Source organism: Oncorhynchus tshawytscha, linkage group LG30 (genome assembly GCF_018296145.1).
Source record: "Oncorhynchus tshawytscha isolate Ot180627B linkage group LG30, Otsh_v2.0, whole genome shotgun sequence".
In the NCBI taxonomy this organism is placed as follows: domain Eukaryota; kingdom Metazoa; phylum Chordata; class Actinopteri; order Salmoniformes; family Salmonidae; genus Oncorhynchus; species Oncorhynchus tshawytscha.
In genome coordinates, this window is record NC_056458.1 from 29933930 (window position 1) to 29951903 (window position 17974).

Here is a 17974-nt window from a genome sequence, read left to right on the forward strand (position 1 = left end):
GTTGAGAACAAGTTCTATGTACAGACTATGTACAGCTGCAGCGATTGGTTGGCTGCTCAGATAGCTGATGTTTGAAGTTGGTGAGGGAGATAAAAGTCTCCAACTTCAGCGATTTTTGCAATTCGTTCCAGTCACAGGCAGCAGAGTACTGGAACGAAAGGCGGCCAAATGAGGTGTTGGCTTTAGGGATGATCAGTGAGATACACCTGCTGGAGCGCGTGCTACGGATGGGTGTTGCCATCGTGACCAGTGAACTGAGATAAGGCGGAGCTTTACCTAGCATGGACTTGTAGATGACCTGGAGCCAGTGGGTCTGGCGACGAATATGTAACGAGGGCCAGCCGACTAGAGCATACAGGTCGCAGTGGTGGGTGGTATAAGGTGCTTTAGTGACAAAACGGATGGCACTGTGATAGACTGCATCCAGTTTGCTGAGTAGAGTGTTGGAAGCCATTTTGTAGATGACATCGCCGAAGTCGAGGATCGGTAGGACATTATGACATTAACTAGCTTACTCCCTGGCCTCGGCCATTTCCTCCATGATGTACACACACATGAACACACTTGGCACTCACACACGCGCACACACATACTTCTCTACCAAACACAAATGTATAAAAACTGATTCCATGCACACGTATGAAAAACATAGCTGAAAAACATTTCCCATGTTGTGAAGAAGCCAGTTCAGTTTGATGGAAATGCCGTGGGCATAGAAGGACATGGAATGTGATTTTTTTCACCCAGGTGAAGTCTCTTGTTCAGACATGGCCCTCAGCAGACCTGTAACAGGTATAGTGTTGCCCACAAGGAAGACTGTCTAATAATGCTGTAGAACAGTGGAAATCAATACGGTACAGACAAATACTGTAGGCATTAGAGGGGGAGGGCCACCCATAGAATTAGGAATTAGAATAATTAATAATTGAATAGAATCTTATTGGAGCCACCATCGTGAATGTGTTATGATCGATCTACTGCTCCATAGCACCAACTGCACAAGCAGTGACGTAGTGGTGACTGTTTTATAATGGTCCAGATTGAAATTGCCCTCAGACACAGATCTAAGAACAGTTTATCCTACCCAATCCTGACCATTAATAAGGAAAATGTCAAAACTGACCATTAATCATTTTCTCTAAGGTCCACGTCATCCTCCTCTGTCTAAAGTGAACCTATGGAATAATTACATTTAATCGCAGGTCTGATGAGGAAGAGTGGTGCCCGCCCCTTCCGAAAAGAACCTATCTGATCGAGGGCTGCGAGGCAGGTCCCGCCCCTCCCCTCAGGGGTGACGCCTCGTCCCCCGCCACCTCCTATAGTCACCAGTCCACCGCCACCCTCACGCCGTCGCCCAGAGAGGAGAGCCGCCATCCACCCCACAACACAGCACGCCTTCACCACCTTGATGGGCAGCAGCTAGCATGGTATGACATGACAAAACAGTCCAATTCTAAAAGTCACATCATTTATGTACAAACACAAGGTTTGATGCCATTCCATTTTCTCCGTACCAGCCATTATTATGAGCCGTTCTCCACTCATCAGCCTCGACTGATACTAATGGGGATGGCAGTGAATATCTCCTGTTCACATTAATAAGATGGTAATAACATAGGTATAATCATTGCTTTGGTATGGTAATTGCCAAATGTCATTAACAGCAGATAACACAATGCTCATGATATGAGCAGTAAAATCCCCACTCAAATAAACAAACAATAATTCAATTGTGTAACATATCATCATAGTAAAATAACAGAAGTATGTCATTGCTATTGCTAACCACCCACTCTTTCTTTGCCGTTATACAGTAGGTTACCTTGCGATCCCGTCCCAGTGCCCCGGGCGCCCAGCCCGCCCCTCACGCAGTCCAACCCCAACCTCTCAGCCCAGCAACACGGTGAGGGCTCCGAGGTGGGCACACCGCTCCGCAACGGCTTGGCCCACCGCCGTGACCTCAGCCAGGGGGCAGCACTGAGTGCCGACAATGTCAGCTCCAGCACACCTGGTCAGTGACGCTTACCGCTCTGTGCAAATACACACGAGTGAATGCACCACATACGGATGTGCATAAACACATACATTCAAGTCAGAAAGGCACGCACATGCATGTACACACACAGAAAATGTATTACATTTATATCCAGTATGTAATTCATATTATTCGTAACACCTAAACAATCAGCTGAAATTACATAAGGCATTGCAATGTTGTTATTTATCCATGTATAGTGCTTCAAAGGACCAATGTCCAATTACCTTCTAGTAATGTTTTCTGTCTTTCTGGCTGACCTACAGTGAGAGCTCAGCCCTCCCCAGCTGACAACACACACACTCCCCCCGGCCTGAAGTCTCGAGTGAAAAAGAAGACTTCCAAAAGTGGAGCTTACAGAAGAGAGGTGCTTAACCAAGGAGGTGAGTGTGTGTGTGAGCATATATTCCTTGATTTGTTTGTTCACACACACGCACGCACAGACGCAAAGACGCGAGTGTGTGTGAGTGAACAAACAAATCAATGAATATATGTTGGGCATGAGCATGTCTCTGTGTGTGTAAAGCCTACATTATTGCCTATATGTTTATATATTTACTGGTCTTCCAGTGCAGTCCAACCCTTACCTGTTGTCCATGTGTCTTCTCCTCAAGACCTCCCTCCTCCACCAGAGCCACCTCCAGAGAATGGAGCAGTGCGGTGCCCAGCAAGGGCTGTAGACTGTGGCCAAGCATCCCTGGACAGAGAGGGAGAAAGGAGCAACCCCTACAGGAAGGGATCAGGACAGAGACGCCGAGATGGTGAGTGGTGCAGATACTGAAGTGTGGTGTGCAAACTCACACACATGCACAGTCTCATATTCACAACACACACACAAGCACAGCCAGAGCCTTTGCAGTTGCCTATTAGCACTGACTCCCAAACAGTCACTCTTTCACCCAGAAAATACTAATTCACACAAATAATAATACATAAATCAATTATGCTCATAAACCCGTTCTCACACACACACAATAACATATGAATACATTTAATTTCACAAATCCATCCATTAAAACTCTTATCACTTCCTCTTTCCTTCAAGACCCTCTTTCATCAGTAGAATAGCCATTTGTCTCACTCTCCATTCCCAATATGGAAATCCCTGACCCTAATTCTCCCCTCTCCTCCAATCCCATCTCCTCCACAGATGAGGACCTGATCCCGTACAGCAAGCCCAGCTACCTGGCGGGGCGGGGGTGTCAGATGTCCAGTAACTGCTCCACTACAGGAAGCTCCTCGTCGCGGGGCTCCACGGGGTCACGAGGGGGTCCCGGCTCAGGCAGGAAACGCAACGAGGTGAGACAAGGGTTCTGGTTCTTGGGAGCCACAATATCTGTAGTTGTTTTCTTCTCTCTGGCATTTAGTTGAACTATTCATATCAAGAAGGGGGGCAAGAAGAGACTACATTAGTAGGAATAGTGGTAATACAAGGGGGCCATGATTGGTTCTAGTTATTGGGAGCTACAATGTCTACTGGAGTTCAGTGGTTAATAGAGGGGTGAGAAGAGATACTACAGCAGAGGCCACCTAGGGTAATGTCATGATTAGTGTCTTAGTTAAGATGGGACAGCCAATTCTTTGTCTACTGTTCTCCTTTCAAAATTCACTCGTCAATTGAGAGTGTCAGCTCACTATCTTTCCCTGCAGTTGTTGTATCTCACTTGGCCATAAATGTTGCCGCTTTCATAGTCCATGTACTATAAAAATACATATTTAATTAATTCAGATGTACCCCTCTACCACGCATTGGTCTTTGTCAATAAAGCAAAGGTACCGGAACGCATGAGAAAAATAAAGCATTGCATGCATATCATCGCATTTGCGTAGTGGCATAGAGTAGTAGAGTAGAGGCTCTTATAGAAGTTGCACACATTGGGAGCATTTTTAGTAGCCAAGGATCCTGGAAAAATGTAACCTTTTATAAACACATTTCATGCAATTCTACGGCATTTTACATGACTGGAGACTCTGGTAGAATCTTTTTTATTGCACACAAATAATTGAAATGGCAGGCTACTTTAACACTGACAAACTGAGAATCTGAGATGAATAAAAACGACCTCGTCTTGAATCCACCATCTGCCTAGCCCTAGGTGTGTGGAGACACATACTGTAGGCTACAATGTGAAGAGGAAATTATAGTTCTTAAAATACTTTCCAGTTTCTCTGACTCACCCAATGACATGCAGCTCACTCACTGGTGATGGCCATGCGCTCGTGCCAAAAGCCTATCTCTCTCTCGTAAAACAATATTTGGAAGTTGATCAAATATTTTGGTAGCCTACAGCATATTCTTTTCAGCAGGAGCCATTTGCTTTCCAACCTGTGATTTCCCTCGAATCTATTTTAAATATTGTGAAAGGCCTGTTTTGTCTGCATGCTGTTTTTTTACTGAAAGATTTGCCGCTCGTTCCAGACTGTAGGATATTCCTTGTTATTGGGCTATATTCAACAGCTAGGCTACTTTTTTAAAAGAAGCAATTGATGCGCTGTGGCTAAATTATAGGCCTTCTCATGGTGTAGTACGCTATTATGAAGTATTTCATTTATTTCAGAACAGACAGCAGTAATTCTATACTTTTGGCAAATTTATTTCAATTTATCCTCCTCCAGGACCCTTTACGAGGTTATCATTCTATTAGGAAATACATTTTTTCATTTTACCTTTATTTAACCAGGAAAGTCAGTTAAGAACAAATTCTTATTTTCAATGACAGCCTAGGAACAGTGGGTTAACTGCCTGTTCAGGGGCAGAACGACAGATTTGTACCTTATCAGCTCAGGGGTTTGAACTTGCAACCTTCCGGTTACTAGTCCAACACTCTAACCACTAGGCTACCCTGCAACACTTTCGAGAAGAGAGTTGCAGGCTCATGTCTATCAGAGCAGAGAGATCATAAAAAGTTCATCTCATTCTAGTTATCTGAGAGATACTGATGCGCATCTCACACAGCCATGGCCCCGCGTTGGTCTCAAAAATAGGTTACTATGTTGCACAAACCATAAACCCAGGCCGGCCCAACCCAAATTAACTCTTAGAATATTAGGCCCAGGCTGAAAATATATATTTGACATCACGTTTTTTTGTGGGGACAGGAGAATTAAGGAAAAGACAACTCGAATGAACTTTGATCGCTTGACAATTTTTACATTGTAAAAATCATTTTGTAATTCCTGGGGATTACCAGATCCAGCCAAATAGGTGCCAGAACAAAACAGTCCATAACTGAGAGGTGGTTATACTGTCTATGGTTCAGTGCTAGTGTCATACATAAATAATCATTCATTAACATGGAAATGCTGACACGAGGGAAAACTGAGCAAAATGACAAACCTTGTCAAGCGTGTAGTACAAATACTATATATTGTATCTCTATAAAAAAATGTGCACATACTCACAAATACTTAATCATTCTCCATTAAAATATCCACTCATGCACACACACAACACCCCCTGCACAGTGTATAATAATGTCAAGGAATGCCCCATACCCCACTCTCCCTCTATAGTGCACTACTGAGGGAACACTTCTCTGCGTGATGGTTGCTTATATGCACTCCCTGCAGGCTCCCTAGTGAGGGGGATGCCCCCCCCCCCCTCACCTCCACTGCCCTTCTTGCTCCACCAGGAATATAAAAGTGAAAGCCTTACAATAGAGGGACTGTGTGTTTCACTGGGGAGCCAGTTGCGGGTTACCCCTCTTTCTGTCATTGTGCTGAGCCTTATGTTTCCACTTGGACAGAGCGGTTGAATGGGGTATCTGTGTGATTGGGGAGGGAGTTGTTCTTTATCCCTCCAGTGGGGGATATGTTTTGTGTGACTCCCTCAGATCTCGACTTCCTCGATTAACGGCCAATCCCTCGGGTGATTACAGAGTCAAGTAATCCATGAAGGATGAACCAGAGCTGCTCCCATAGGGCGGTTGACTAGCGTTTGGGTTACAGTGAGATAGAGCTGAATAGGGGTTTTGTACTTTTGCTTTTACTTTACAACATTTTAAAGAACATTTATGTGCTACATTTTCTCTGACTCCCAAAAGTACTATTTTTTTTTACACTTAACGGGACAGGAAAATGATCCAATTTACACACTTATCAAGAGAACATCCCTGGTCAAATTACTGCCTCTGATCTGGCAGACTCACAAAACCCCACATGCTTCGTTTGTAAATTATGTCTGAGTGTGTACCTGCCTATCTGTAAATTAAAATAACAAGATAATTGTGCAGTCTGGTTTGCTTAATATAAGGAATTTGAAATGATTCATACTTTTACTTCTGATACTTAAGTATATTTTAGCAATTACATTTACTTTTGATACTTAATTATATTTAAAACCAAATACAATTTTTTTATATTAAAGAATCTTTACTTTCACTCAAGTATGACAATTGGGTACTTCCTTAGGGTTTTTAAGCTCCTGTCATTTAGTTTTGTATCTGGTTATGGGTTCTGTTTTGAAAATAAATTGACAAATAAATACATGTTGTTGTATTCAAAACTAGCGATGTAGACTACCATTTTAATTTATGAGACATGCTTTGTGAGAGCTCCTTACTGTTATGTGCAGATAATAATTTCTGTGTTTTCCCCCTTTTATTCGTATTTTGACACGTCTGTCTGTCTGTTGCAGGAAATGAGATAAGTGGATACCGGAAGACTTGCAGAAAACAAAACACCTTTGTCGTTCGACGTTCCTTTGATGCCTCCCATTTTCGTTCTTCGATCAAAGCAAACAGAAATAAATGAAGATCACTTTCTGAAGAACAATGGAATAAGAACAGATTTTCATAAATTGTTTTATATTATTATGATTATTTATGACTCTCGGGCTCGGCCCATATTCATTTGCAAATAGCCATTGCTGTGCTGTTTTTACGTGGACTCTGGATAAAGGGAAAGAAAAAGTATATTGTATTTATAAGGAAAAACACATGTATAAAAAGGTAATGTCTTGAATGTGCCAACGTCATTTTGTAGAACTGTATACCGTTCGGAAAGCATAAAGACTATTGCACTCTTGTTGTGGTGGAGAAACAACAAATATGAAGCACAAAGTGTGTTCATGTCAGGCAGCCGGCCGGACAGCTGAACCTGCAGGGGTCCTCGTCCACATTCTCTGGATCCCTATCCTCCGTGGTCCAATGAGAATATTATTTTCAAAGTTTTATTTTATTTTATTTTTTTACAGAGGAAGCTAGTTGTGAACCGACAGACCGACAACGTTGTGAAAAGATTGTAACCATCACTTTTGAAGGACTGTTGCTGCGATTGTGCGACGACTTGCATATTCTGTTAAAAGAACCAAAATAATCTGTTCTGTCAACTAACTTTTTGGTAGTCTTGTTGTTTTGTAATAATACAATAAAATACATTTGTTGAACAATAATTGGGAACTTTTTTGACCCCCCCCCCACCACTTCATTCCAAGTTAAATGAAAATGTAAAAGTTTAGCTGAAGTCATGTTTTCTTTATTTTATTCCTGAGGCCTCTGACTATTCACAGTACATTCCACCTGGTTGGTTCTGCATGGAGAAGAATGCAATTCCCAGTGTGAGGGGCATTAACCCAGAGCAATAAATAACACGCACCCTCTCCTCTGCCCACCTGAGACATCACACACAACCCTGAGGTTCCACACACACACACACACACACACACACACACACACACACACACACACACACACACACACACACACACACACACACACACACACACACACACACACACACACACACACACACACACACACACACACACACACACACACACACACACAAGATAGTGTCCCGGGAGTGCTCTCATTGTGCCCCAGCAGTGAACTGAAAAAGGGCACGATGTGTTGTCTTTGTACTGTACTCTACTGTTGTGCCCTGGAATAACAAGGCATGTTGCAGATCAAGGAGCTGGATCAAGGAGTAATTCAAATGGGAGTGGGAATGGGGCTGCTCTCTGTGTAGTTAATTGGGATGCACTACTATGCAAGTCAGGTCACAAGGAACACAGACAAAGACAGGAGACACACAGGTCTCTGAATTAACATATTCAGACCAACTCATATACCTATTATAGCTCAGCTCGACAGAGACTACCCAAAACAATGATGTACGTCTGATATAAAGCACTTCTACCTTTATGTATCCCTAAACGCTGAATTGACTCTTGAGAACCAAATATACTGAGCTATCGCTGACAGACTAGCTCACAGGTCCTCTCAACACACTGTAGACAGGGAAGAGCCTCTAGGACTCGCCCTCAAACCTCACCCCCACTTATCTCCCACCTTCATGGCATCCTGGAAGGCCCCTTCCCCCCCATTTCTCCCCTGTTGCCATTAATCATCCAGCTCATTCATTAGGCCAGCGTCAAGCCAGAAACGCCCACTAGAGAAAGAGAGAATAGCCTGAGAAAGAAAGAGCAAGATGGAAGGATGAGGAGTTGGGGATTGGGTGGGTCATTAAAACCCCTGTCCCATCGAACATGTCACATTCCAATTTCCATGTTAATTGCATGGCAGAGAAGAGATGGATGCTTTTGACTTTTAGGCAGACGTCTGTATGCAAAATGGGTCGCAAATAAAGCCGTATGCAGTCAAGAGGAAATGTGAGCAGAATAACATTAATATGTATGTATGAATGTAAACTTTTGGGGATTGAACATTAGTTGGTTGAGTTAGTATGTTTCAAGAGAAGAGTAGAGAAAGGAGAAGATACGAGAGGAAGCTGGAGGGACCCTTCTGTCTAATCTGGTCCAGACCAGATCTGGGTCACAGAAGGCAGGCTCCCATGGGGTCTGACCAATACTTGTGCCTAACACAATTAATTTTTCCACAATTGTTTAGAGACAAATTATTTCACTTATAATTTACTATATCACAATTCCTGTGGGTCAGATGTGAAGATACACTAAGTTGACTGTCCCTCTGATCACACAATGCACAGGAAACACCACTTAAGGTACCACGTTCATCAACCAGGGCCTAGAGATTAAACAAAGGACCTTGTGAAGATGCTGGAGGAAACAAACACGACATAACCCCCAATAGCCAGAATACGGTTTGACACCACTTTTTGGAGAATTGTTCTCTGGTCTGATGATACAAAAATAGAACTGTTTGGCCATAATGACAATCATTATGTTTGGAGGAAAAAGGGTGAAGCTTGCAAGCTGAAGAACACCGTCCCAACCGTGAAGCACAGGGGTTGGCAGCATCATGTTGTGGGGGTGCTTTGCTGCAGCAGGGACTGGTGCACTTCACAAAATAGATGGCATTATGCGGAAGGAAAATTATGTGGATATATTGAAGCAACATCAAGACATCAGTCAGAAAGTTAAAGCTTGGTCGCAAATGGGTCTTTCCATGGGAAAATGGGATAATGATCCCAAGCATTAGTTGTGGCAAAATGGCTTAAGGATAACAAAGTCAAGGTATTGGAGTGGCCATCACACAGCATCACACAGCCCTGACCTCAATCCCATTGAAAATGTGTGTGCAGAACTGAAAAAGCATGTGTGAGCAAGGAGGCCTACAAACCTGACTCAGTTACACCAGCTCTGTCAAGAGGCATGGGCCAAAATTCACCCAACTTATTGTGGGAAGCTTGTGGAAGGCTACCCAAAACGTTTGACCTAAGTTAAACAATTTAAAGGCAATGCTACCAAATACTAATTGAGTGTATGTAAACTTCTGATGCACTGGGAATGTGATGAAATAAATAATTCTCTACTATTATTGACATTTCACATTCTTAAAATAAAATGGTGATCTTAACTGACCTAAGAAAGGGAATTGTTACTGTGATTAAATGTCAGAAATTGTGAAAAACTGAGTTTACATGTATTTGGCTAACCTGTAGGTAAACGTCCGACTTCAACTGAATGTGGGTTTGTGTGATGGAGGTGAGCTGGTTCCATAGTATTGACAGACATGCAGAGTGGATATGGATTGCCCATGTGTGCCACATTGATTTCCAGTTAGTTAAATCATTGTCACTTTAACATGCAACTGTAAATACATTTGTCACAGTTCAGTGTACAACTTTTAATTGCAGTTTTCCCTCTGCCCAGATGGTTGTGGGTGTGCTTTGAAAGCAAGGAATCCCACAAAAACACACAGAAATTATATTCAGTACACAGCATTCTCTGCCCAGAGAGGTGGGATGTAAGAAAATGACTTGTCATAAATTCTGTACAAGCAGAGCCACTGATTATTATTGTCCAACGATCCAGTCAAATCTAACTGGACATCCAAGTCCAAATACACGAGGAAGCATTGGATTACTTCTCTCTCATTCAAAGTTACACTCTCTAGAGAAAGCAGTGACCAAACACAGATGGCATAATATAATTTTTCTCCAAAAATGCCTAATCCCTCTGGTGAAATGGCAGTTATGACATACAAATTGATATGTAAATAAAAACAGAAAGAACGTGAGGTAAAAAGTACAAAACAAGCATCAAAGCAGACCTGGGTTGAATTTTTTTTATTTATAATTTCAAATACTGCAGCTGTGTTTGAGCAAGCATGGCGAAATGGAATCAAAAGAATACTCCCAAATGTATACATCTCGCACATTTGACACTCGAGGCAGGCTAAAGCAAACACTCAAAGTATTTAAAAGATTGCACATTATATTTGAACCCAGGTCTGCTTTGTGGCAGACATTGGGGCACAGTTTCTGTGTTCTCTGTCCGGGCCAATGGATTACCTACAGGCTATAAAAAGCTGCCATTTTGGCACAGGCCTAACCCAGCGGTACCATGTGTTTGTGTGTAGGGGGAGGAAGAGTGTGTGTGTGCAAATGTGCATGAATTAAGTGTGTGCATACACTTGTGTGTGTGTGTGTGGGTGGAGTGGGGACTGGTAGCTTTTTGTGCTGAGCATATGGCCGTGGGGTAGTGAGCACTGTGATATGAAGGCTAATCCCTCTGGATGTGTAGCCTACACATACGAGGAAAGATGAAGACACTGTTGTGTAATGTCATTTATTTGTTTGAGGTAGTGGGAAATGGGGATTAACACTAAGTAAAAACTCAATACAGACTAAGGCAGCAAACTCTTTCCTTGACAAAGAAGCTATTGACCAAAGCGTAACAAACACACACACACACACACACACTTAACCAAATATGAGATGCAATACAGAGCGATCAGCAGTGATCTGAGACCAGCGGAGCCAAAATGTTAGACATTGACAAAGATGATCTTTTCCTTTCGTTTTAATAATATATTTTAAATGGTTATATAACCCTCCTGTTGTACATCCTCTACATTACAAGGACAGAATCTTTTGTAAATGCCACTGAATATTACATTTTATTTAAAGGTTTAGTGTCACATTCGGACTGAACTGGATGTAATTTGAGTTGGTTTCAAAATATTTGCGGGAGATCATCCTGATCCACAGAATGCGATTGGTAGTCTCAAAATATAATTAATTTGTCTTGGTTGGCTGGTCTGTTTTTGCTTAAGCCAACTTGTGGTTGTCTTACCAAACAACTGGCAAATTTAGAAAGACAAGGATGAAACACAGGCTAATATCCACTGCTACTTGAGAAAGACTTCCTGGATTAAACATGAATTACCAAAAATAAGTTCAGACTGAAATGTATACGTTTTTATTCTCAATAAGGCCACAGTAGAAGACACTTAGTTATGCTTCAAATAGTATTATTAAGTCATGCATAAAGATTTATATCAAATGAATAATTATTCCTCCTCTCCAATAATACACATTTATCCAGTCCTACTGAACCTATTCTTACAGAAGGAAGAGTGTTACATCATGAGAAAAACATTCTACTTATTGCTAAATGTATACATTTAGGTACACAAGTACATAGGGACAAATCCTAACTTCTGACATGGGAGTGTGTTTGTCATGTAGTCATGTATTAATGTCAAAGGGAGAATTGCGAGAGAGAAAAAGTTGAGTGATGCACACACATCTGAAGTCATGACTCAGCCCTTAATGTTTAGCTTGAAGTCAAAGGGAAGAGAAATTAAACTAAATCTGAAACAGAACACAACTACATCGTCCAAATTCTAGTGTAACAACTTAAATATTTAGCTCTCATTATAAAGTCAATAGAGACAAAACCACATTTAATAATAATGAAAAACATGATAAAACTTTAGACCGTCTTTTGTGAACAAAGGATGATAAAAAGAAGAGGCAGAAAATGGGTTGGAAAGTCACAGTGTTCATGGTTCATTAAATAAAATCAGTTGCGTATATTTACATTCTATTGCAAATGAATGATCAGTGAATGTTCTGTATAAATTCTCTCATGTTGTTTTCAATACACTCGAATATGGTAGGATCATAGCCTGGTTAAACCAGACTGAATGCTACGCCCATCATTGTGCGTTCAGTTCAGTCTGTTTTAACCAGCAGGATCATGGCCCATGGAAGATTCTGGAAGAAACTAAATGCACTACATTACAGTAATAGTGCCACTAAAATCATAACACTCCAAACTTTTTAAAAGTTGTTTTTGGGGCTGGCTGCGGTTAAACTCTTGACCATCCCAGGTTAAGACAAATGGAGAACACAAATTGGAGGAGGATCCATAAAAATAGAAGATGCCTATTCTAGGAATTCTATTTTCATGGGAGAGACTGCCCTGAGGTATTGTGGGAAACATAGTTCAGGTAACCAATAGTGGTCTGGATGGGAGAGGTTGAATGGTCAACTTCATTTCATTCCCAATTACATCTTCTACTCATGTCTTGTTGTAAACCACTCACAGGAAAACAAAGGCCACTTCCCAATTCATGAATGAAACATAAAATTACATAGTTTTTCTCCTGATTTTCTATGAGTACTTTACATATCATGAGTAAATTAAATGCATGTCTTGGCATTGAAATGGACTTCACAAAAAACGTATCATCAATCCAATCATGGCTGTGAGGTTGTCCTTGACCCACCCCCTCGTCCTCGTCCTCAAACCCTACCCCCTCCACTGGCTCGGCGGTCCTCACAGTGACGGTCAGCACGACAATGCCCCCAGGTGTTGCAGGCGGGGGGTGCATCTGCCTGGGAGGTGTACTGGGCGCGGTACTGCGCCTCCATCTCCTCCACCCAGGTTGTACTCCAGTCCCAAACAGGCATGGGATCCAGCTCCCCGAAACACTCCGCTCCTTCATCTGGAGCCGGAGGGAACAGGGCACTGAGGGGCGACGCCGGGGGAGAGAAGTCTGGAGAGGAGAACCAAACTAGAGTTATCACACACACAGATGCATGATACCATGACGCACCAGCAGACACCATGTGGAGAGATATATATGATACCATAATACAAATAAATATATGATACCATGATACAGAGAGATATGACAACTGATAGTTTGGACACACCTACTCGTTCCAGGGTTTTCTTTATTTTCACTATTTTCTACATTGTAGAAAAATAGTGAAGACATCAAAACTATGAAATAACACATAAGGAATCATGTAGTAACCAAAAAAGTGTTCTTCAAAGTAGATTCTTCAAAGTAGCCACCCTTTGCCTTGATGACAGCTTCGCACACTCTTGGCATTCTCTCAAGCAGCTTCATGAGGAATGCTTTTCCAACAATCTTGAAGGAGTTCCCACATATCATGAGAACTTGTTGGCTGCTTTTCCTTTACTCGGTGGTCCAACTTATCCCAAACCATCTAATTTGGGTTGAGGTCAGGTGATTGTGGAGGCCAGGTCGTCTGATGCAGCCCTCCATCACTCTCCTTCTTGGTCAAATAGCCCTTACACAGCCTGGAGGTGTGTTTTGGGTCATTGTCCTGTTGAAAAACAAATGATAGCCCCACTAAGCGCAAACCAGACGGGATGGTGAATCACTGCAGAATACTGTGGTAGCCATGCTGGTTAAGTGTGCCTTGAACTCTAAATAAATCACTGACAGTGTCACCAGCAAAGCACCCCCACACCATCACACTTCCTCCTCCATGCTTCACGATGGGAACCACACATGTGGAGATCATCCGTTCACCTACTCTGTATCTCACAAAGACACAGCGGTTGGAAACCAAAAATCTAGGACAGATGTGTCTTGTGTTTCTTGGCCCAAACAAGTGTCTTCTTATTGGTGTCCTTTAGTGGTGGTATCTTTGCAGCAATTCGACCATGAAGGCCTGATTCACGCAGTTTCCTCTGAACAGTTGATGTTGAGATGTGTCCGTTACTTGAACTGTGTGAAGCATTTATTTGGGCTGCAATTTCTGAGGCTGGTAACTCTAAATAACTTATCCTCTGCAGCAGAGGTAACTCTGGGTCTTCCTTTCCTGTGGATGTCCTCATGAGAGCCAATTTCATCATAGTGCTTGATGGTTTTTGCGACTGCACTTGAAGAAACTTTCAAAGTTCTTGACATTTTCACTATTGACTGACCTTCATGTCTTAAAGTAATGATGGACTATCATTTCTCTTTGCTTATTTGAGCAGTTCTTGCCATAATATGGACTTGTTCTTTTACCAAATAGGGCTATCTTCTGTATACCACCCTTACCCTTGTCACAACACAACTGATATGCTGAAACACATTAAGGAAAGAAATTCCACAAAATAACTTTTAACAAGGCATATCTGTTAATTGAATGCATTCCAGGTGACTACCTCATGAAGCTGATTGAGAGAATGCCAAGAGTCTGCAAGGTTGTAATGGCAAAGGGTGGCTACTTTGAAAAATCTCAAATATAAAACATATTTTATATTTGTTTAACGCTTTTTTGGTTACCACATGATTCCATATGTGTTATTTCATAGTTTTGATGTCTTCACTATTATTCTACAATGTAGAAAATAGTAAAAAAATAAAGAAAAAACCTTGAATGAATAGTTGTGTCCAAACTTGACTGTACTCTATATGACAACTGATACCATGATACAGAGATATGACAAATGACACCACGATAAAGAGAGATATAACAACTGATACCAGGATAAAGTGAGGTATGCTAACTGATACCATGATACAGAGAGATATTCATGGCAACTGACATCATGATAAAATAGATATGATAACAGAAATGTGATACACACACACGCACACACACACACACACACACACACACACTTAGCAATCCAATTTGTATAATGCACAATCAGGACTCTTTTTCACTGTGGCAACACTCCTGTATTAAAAATAACAATTGGGCAAATGGAGTAAAGTTGAATCGGCCGTATGCACATTTGGAGAAAGGACAGTGATTAATTAAATGACAGTCTGAGAAAGATTACTTGCTAGCGCCTTCAATTTGCTGAGAGCTCCTAAGTAATCGGCAGTAGCCACCCCTGAATCCTGAGTTTACCCCCTACCTCACATACGCGCACACACACACACACACACTCCACTGTGTGTGTCTGTGAGATACACTCTCACTTAAATCACATCGATCTGTCCCATAGGTCAGTCTCAGTGGCCACACAAGCACTGACATTTCCCACATGTAGTCCTCCCAGAATACAAGACCACTGCTTAACTCTAGTCTAGGCTACATCCCCAGTGGAAACAGAACATGCCGATAAGCTACACAAAGGAAAACTGGTGACACCTGATCGTGTGGTCAATTGCTTTTCAATTCCTTTACCCGGGGGAATAAACTACAATTCCATTTATGAGTTGTAAAGTCATTGTAAAATACTATAGACAATGTTCAATTAATGAATAAGCATAACCCTGATGTAGCCTGAGACATCCACCAAAAAAATCTTCTTACACAAGTATATCATGACCAAACTATAGAGGCTAGACGTAAAAGAGGAATCTGTTGTAAATCTGACTCCAAGGCACCATTTTAGGATCGTACAGTATGGTAAGAGTTCACCACCTAGTGGTAGTTGGTGACAAGACAGCTCAATCTCAAGTAACCTGTTAAAGTATGAAATATAATTAATGTGTGAGTACATTTTCTCTAGTAGTCTTGCCTGAGAAAGAGGCTCCACTCATGGACTCTGCGGCCACAGTGGCCAGCACGCCGGCAAAGTTGGCATCGTTCATGAATGAGTCGTCCGACGAGCTGATGAAGCTGGTGCGGGCACTGTTAGCCATGTTGCCCTCTGACACCGACCCCCAGCCGTTCCACAGCGAGCCCTCCCATTCACTGCAGAGCGACAAGGGTGTGCTCTGGAGCCGGGCCCGTCGAGAGCCCATTGACTGGGACTCCTGGTCGTCAGTCAACCTGTCCTCCAGTTGGTCGGAGGGGAGGAGCCCACAGATGTAGCCCAAAGTGGGAGTGGGGGAGAAAGGGCGGGACAGGGAGGAGGAAGGAGGATTCTCCGGCATTGTGCTGGAAACAGGAAGTGAGGTAAGATGAGAGGTGAATGAAGTAAAAACTACTGATTCCGGTAAAGCAATACTGTACTAAAATAACAAACATTATTGTAATATCCAACACTATTTTACTAATAAAGAGACTGGCTATTCAAATATTGAATATTACTGACCAAAATTTTGGTTGTCTTTAAATGCCCTTATCAATCGATGTAGTAGAATAGATAGCGTCAAAGCACAGCCCCTCAATGACTCTGACAGTAACCCTCTCACCCTCCTCTATTTGCCACCCCTTGGTTTCCATGGCAAACCTACCTGCGCCTCTCGGCCTTGGGGCTGAGCTCCAGGTACTGGGTGACTTCCTGTGAGGTCATTGTCGTGTCCTGCTCCTCGTCTAAGGACAGGCAGTAAGAGGCAGTGGACAGGCGGCTGTAGGAGGGGAAGCCCGTAGTGTTGGATGGGGGGCCACGGAGACCGGACGCAGCACACACAGACTGGTGAGACCCGTCATCCACCATCAGTTTAGTGGACCTGCTAGACCTAGGTGTGAAAAATAAAGCTCAGAAGGTAATTTCCAATAATTCAGACTAAATTCATGAGACATTTATAAGTTATATTCTTCAATAATCAACTTGTGAATCATAAATGAATGAACAAAATGGCTAAATCACAGATTGGGCCTTTAAGCCCAAATATTAGCATTTATTTATATTAGGTATAAGCAAAAGATTAAACCCTAGTGTATGAGAAAATCATGCAGGTATTTATACTTTGTGCTTAGTTGCCTAAATGTACTGTACAGTCATGGCCAAAAGTTGAGAATGACACAAATATACATTTTCACAAAGTCTGCTGCCTCAGTTTGTATGATGGCAATTTGCATATACTCCAGAGTGTTATGAAGAGTAATCAGATTAATTGCAAAGTCCCTCTTATTAAGTCCCTCTTATTATTGAATTATTGTTCTTTCTCTGTCAACCATGGTTACCTGTAAGGAAACACGTGCCGTCATAATTGCTTTGCACAAAAAGGGATTCACAGGCAAGGATATTGCTGCCAGTAAGATTGCACCTAAATCAACCATTTATCAGATCATCAAGAACTTCAAGGAGAGTGGTTCAATTGTTGTGAAGAAGGCTTCAGGGCGCCCAAGAAAGTTCAGCAAGCTCCAGGACCATCTCCTAAAGTTGATTCAGCTGCGGGATCAGGGCACCACCAGTACAGAGCTTGCTCAGGAATGGCAGCAGGCAGGTGTGAGTGCATGTGCACGCACAGTGAGGCGAAGACTTTGAGGATGGCCTGGTGTCAAGAAGGGCAGCAAAGAATAAAGAATGGTACCAACACATCCTCCGAGAGCAACTTCTCCCAACCATCCAGGAACAGTTTGGTGACGAACAATGCCTTTTTCAGCATGATGGAGCACCTTGCCATAAGGCAAAAGTGATAACTAAGTGGCTTTGGGAACAAAACATTGACATTTTGGGTCCATGGCCAGGAAACTCCCTAGACCTTAGTCCCATTAAGAACTGGTGGTCAATCCTCAAGAGGCGGGTGGACAAACAAAAACCTACAAATTCTGACAAACTCCAAGCACTGATTATGCAAGAATTGGCTGCATCAGTGGCCCAGAAGTTAATTGACAGCATGCCAGGGCAGATTG

At 42.3% G+C, this 17974-nt stretch overlaps 2 protein-coding genes across 5 annotated transcripts in view; one reads left to right on the forward strand and one right to left on the reverse strand.

Moving 5' to 3' along the window:
• Window positions 1-7427, forward strand: part of robo3 (roundabout, axon guidance receptor, homolog 3 (Drosophila)) — a 131097-nt gene extending 123670 nt beyond the window's left edge. For both annotated transcript variants that reach the window (XM_024393773.2, XM_024393774.2), the window contains 6 exons: window positions 1203-1427; window positions 1815-2011; window positions 2302-2418; window positions 2650-2796; window positions 3186-3334; window positions 6672-7427. In XM_024393773.2, coding sequence (XP_024249541.1) covers window positions 1203-1427; window positions 1815-2011; window positions 2302-2418; window positions 2650-2796; window positions 3186-3334; window positions 6672-6683 — 847 coding nt within the window. In that variant the 3' untranslated portion in view covers window positions 6684-7427. The remainder of the gene's footprint in view (window positions 1-1202; window positions 1428-1814; window positions 2012-2301; window positions 2419-2649; window positions 2797-3185; window positions 3335-6671) is intronic.
• A 4210-nt stretch (window positions 7428-11637) lies between these two features.
• robo4 (roundabout, axon guidance receptor, homolog 4 (Drosophila)) overlaps window positions 11638-17974 on the reverse strand; it is a 45984-nt gene continuing 39647 nt past the window's right edge. For 2 of the 3 annotated variants that reach the window (XM_024393770.2, XM_024393771.2), the window contains exons 17-19: window positions 16630-16854; window positions 15949-16330; window positions 11638-13245 (exon numbers count right to left, since the gene is read on the reverse strand). In XM_024393770.2, coding sequence (XP_024249538.1) covers window positions 12745-13245; window positions 15949-16330; window positions 16630-16854 — 1108 coding nt within the window. In that variant the 3' untranslated portion in view covers window positions 11638-12744. The remainder of the gene's footprint in view (window positions 13246-15948; window positions 16331-16629; window positions 16855-17974) is intronic. The other variant, XM_024393772.2, reaches the window with a different exon arrangement.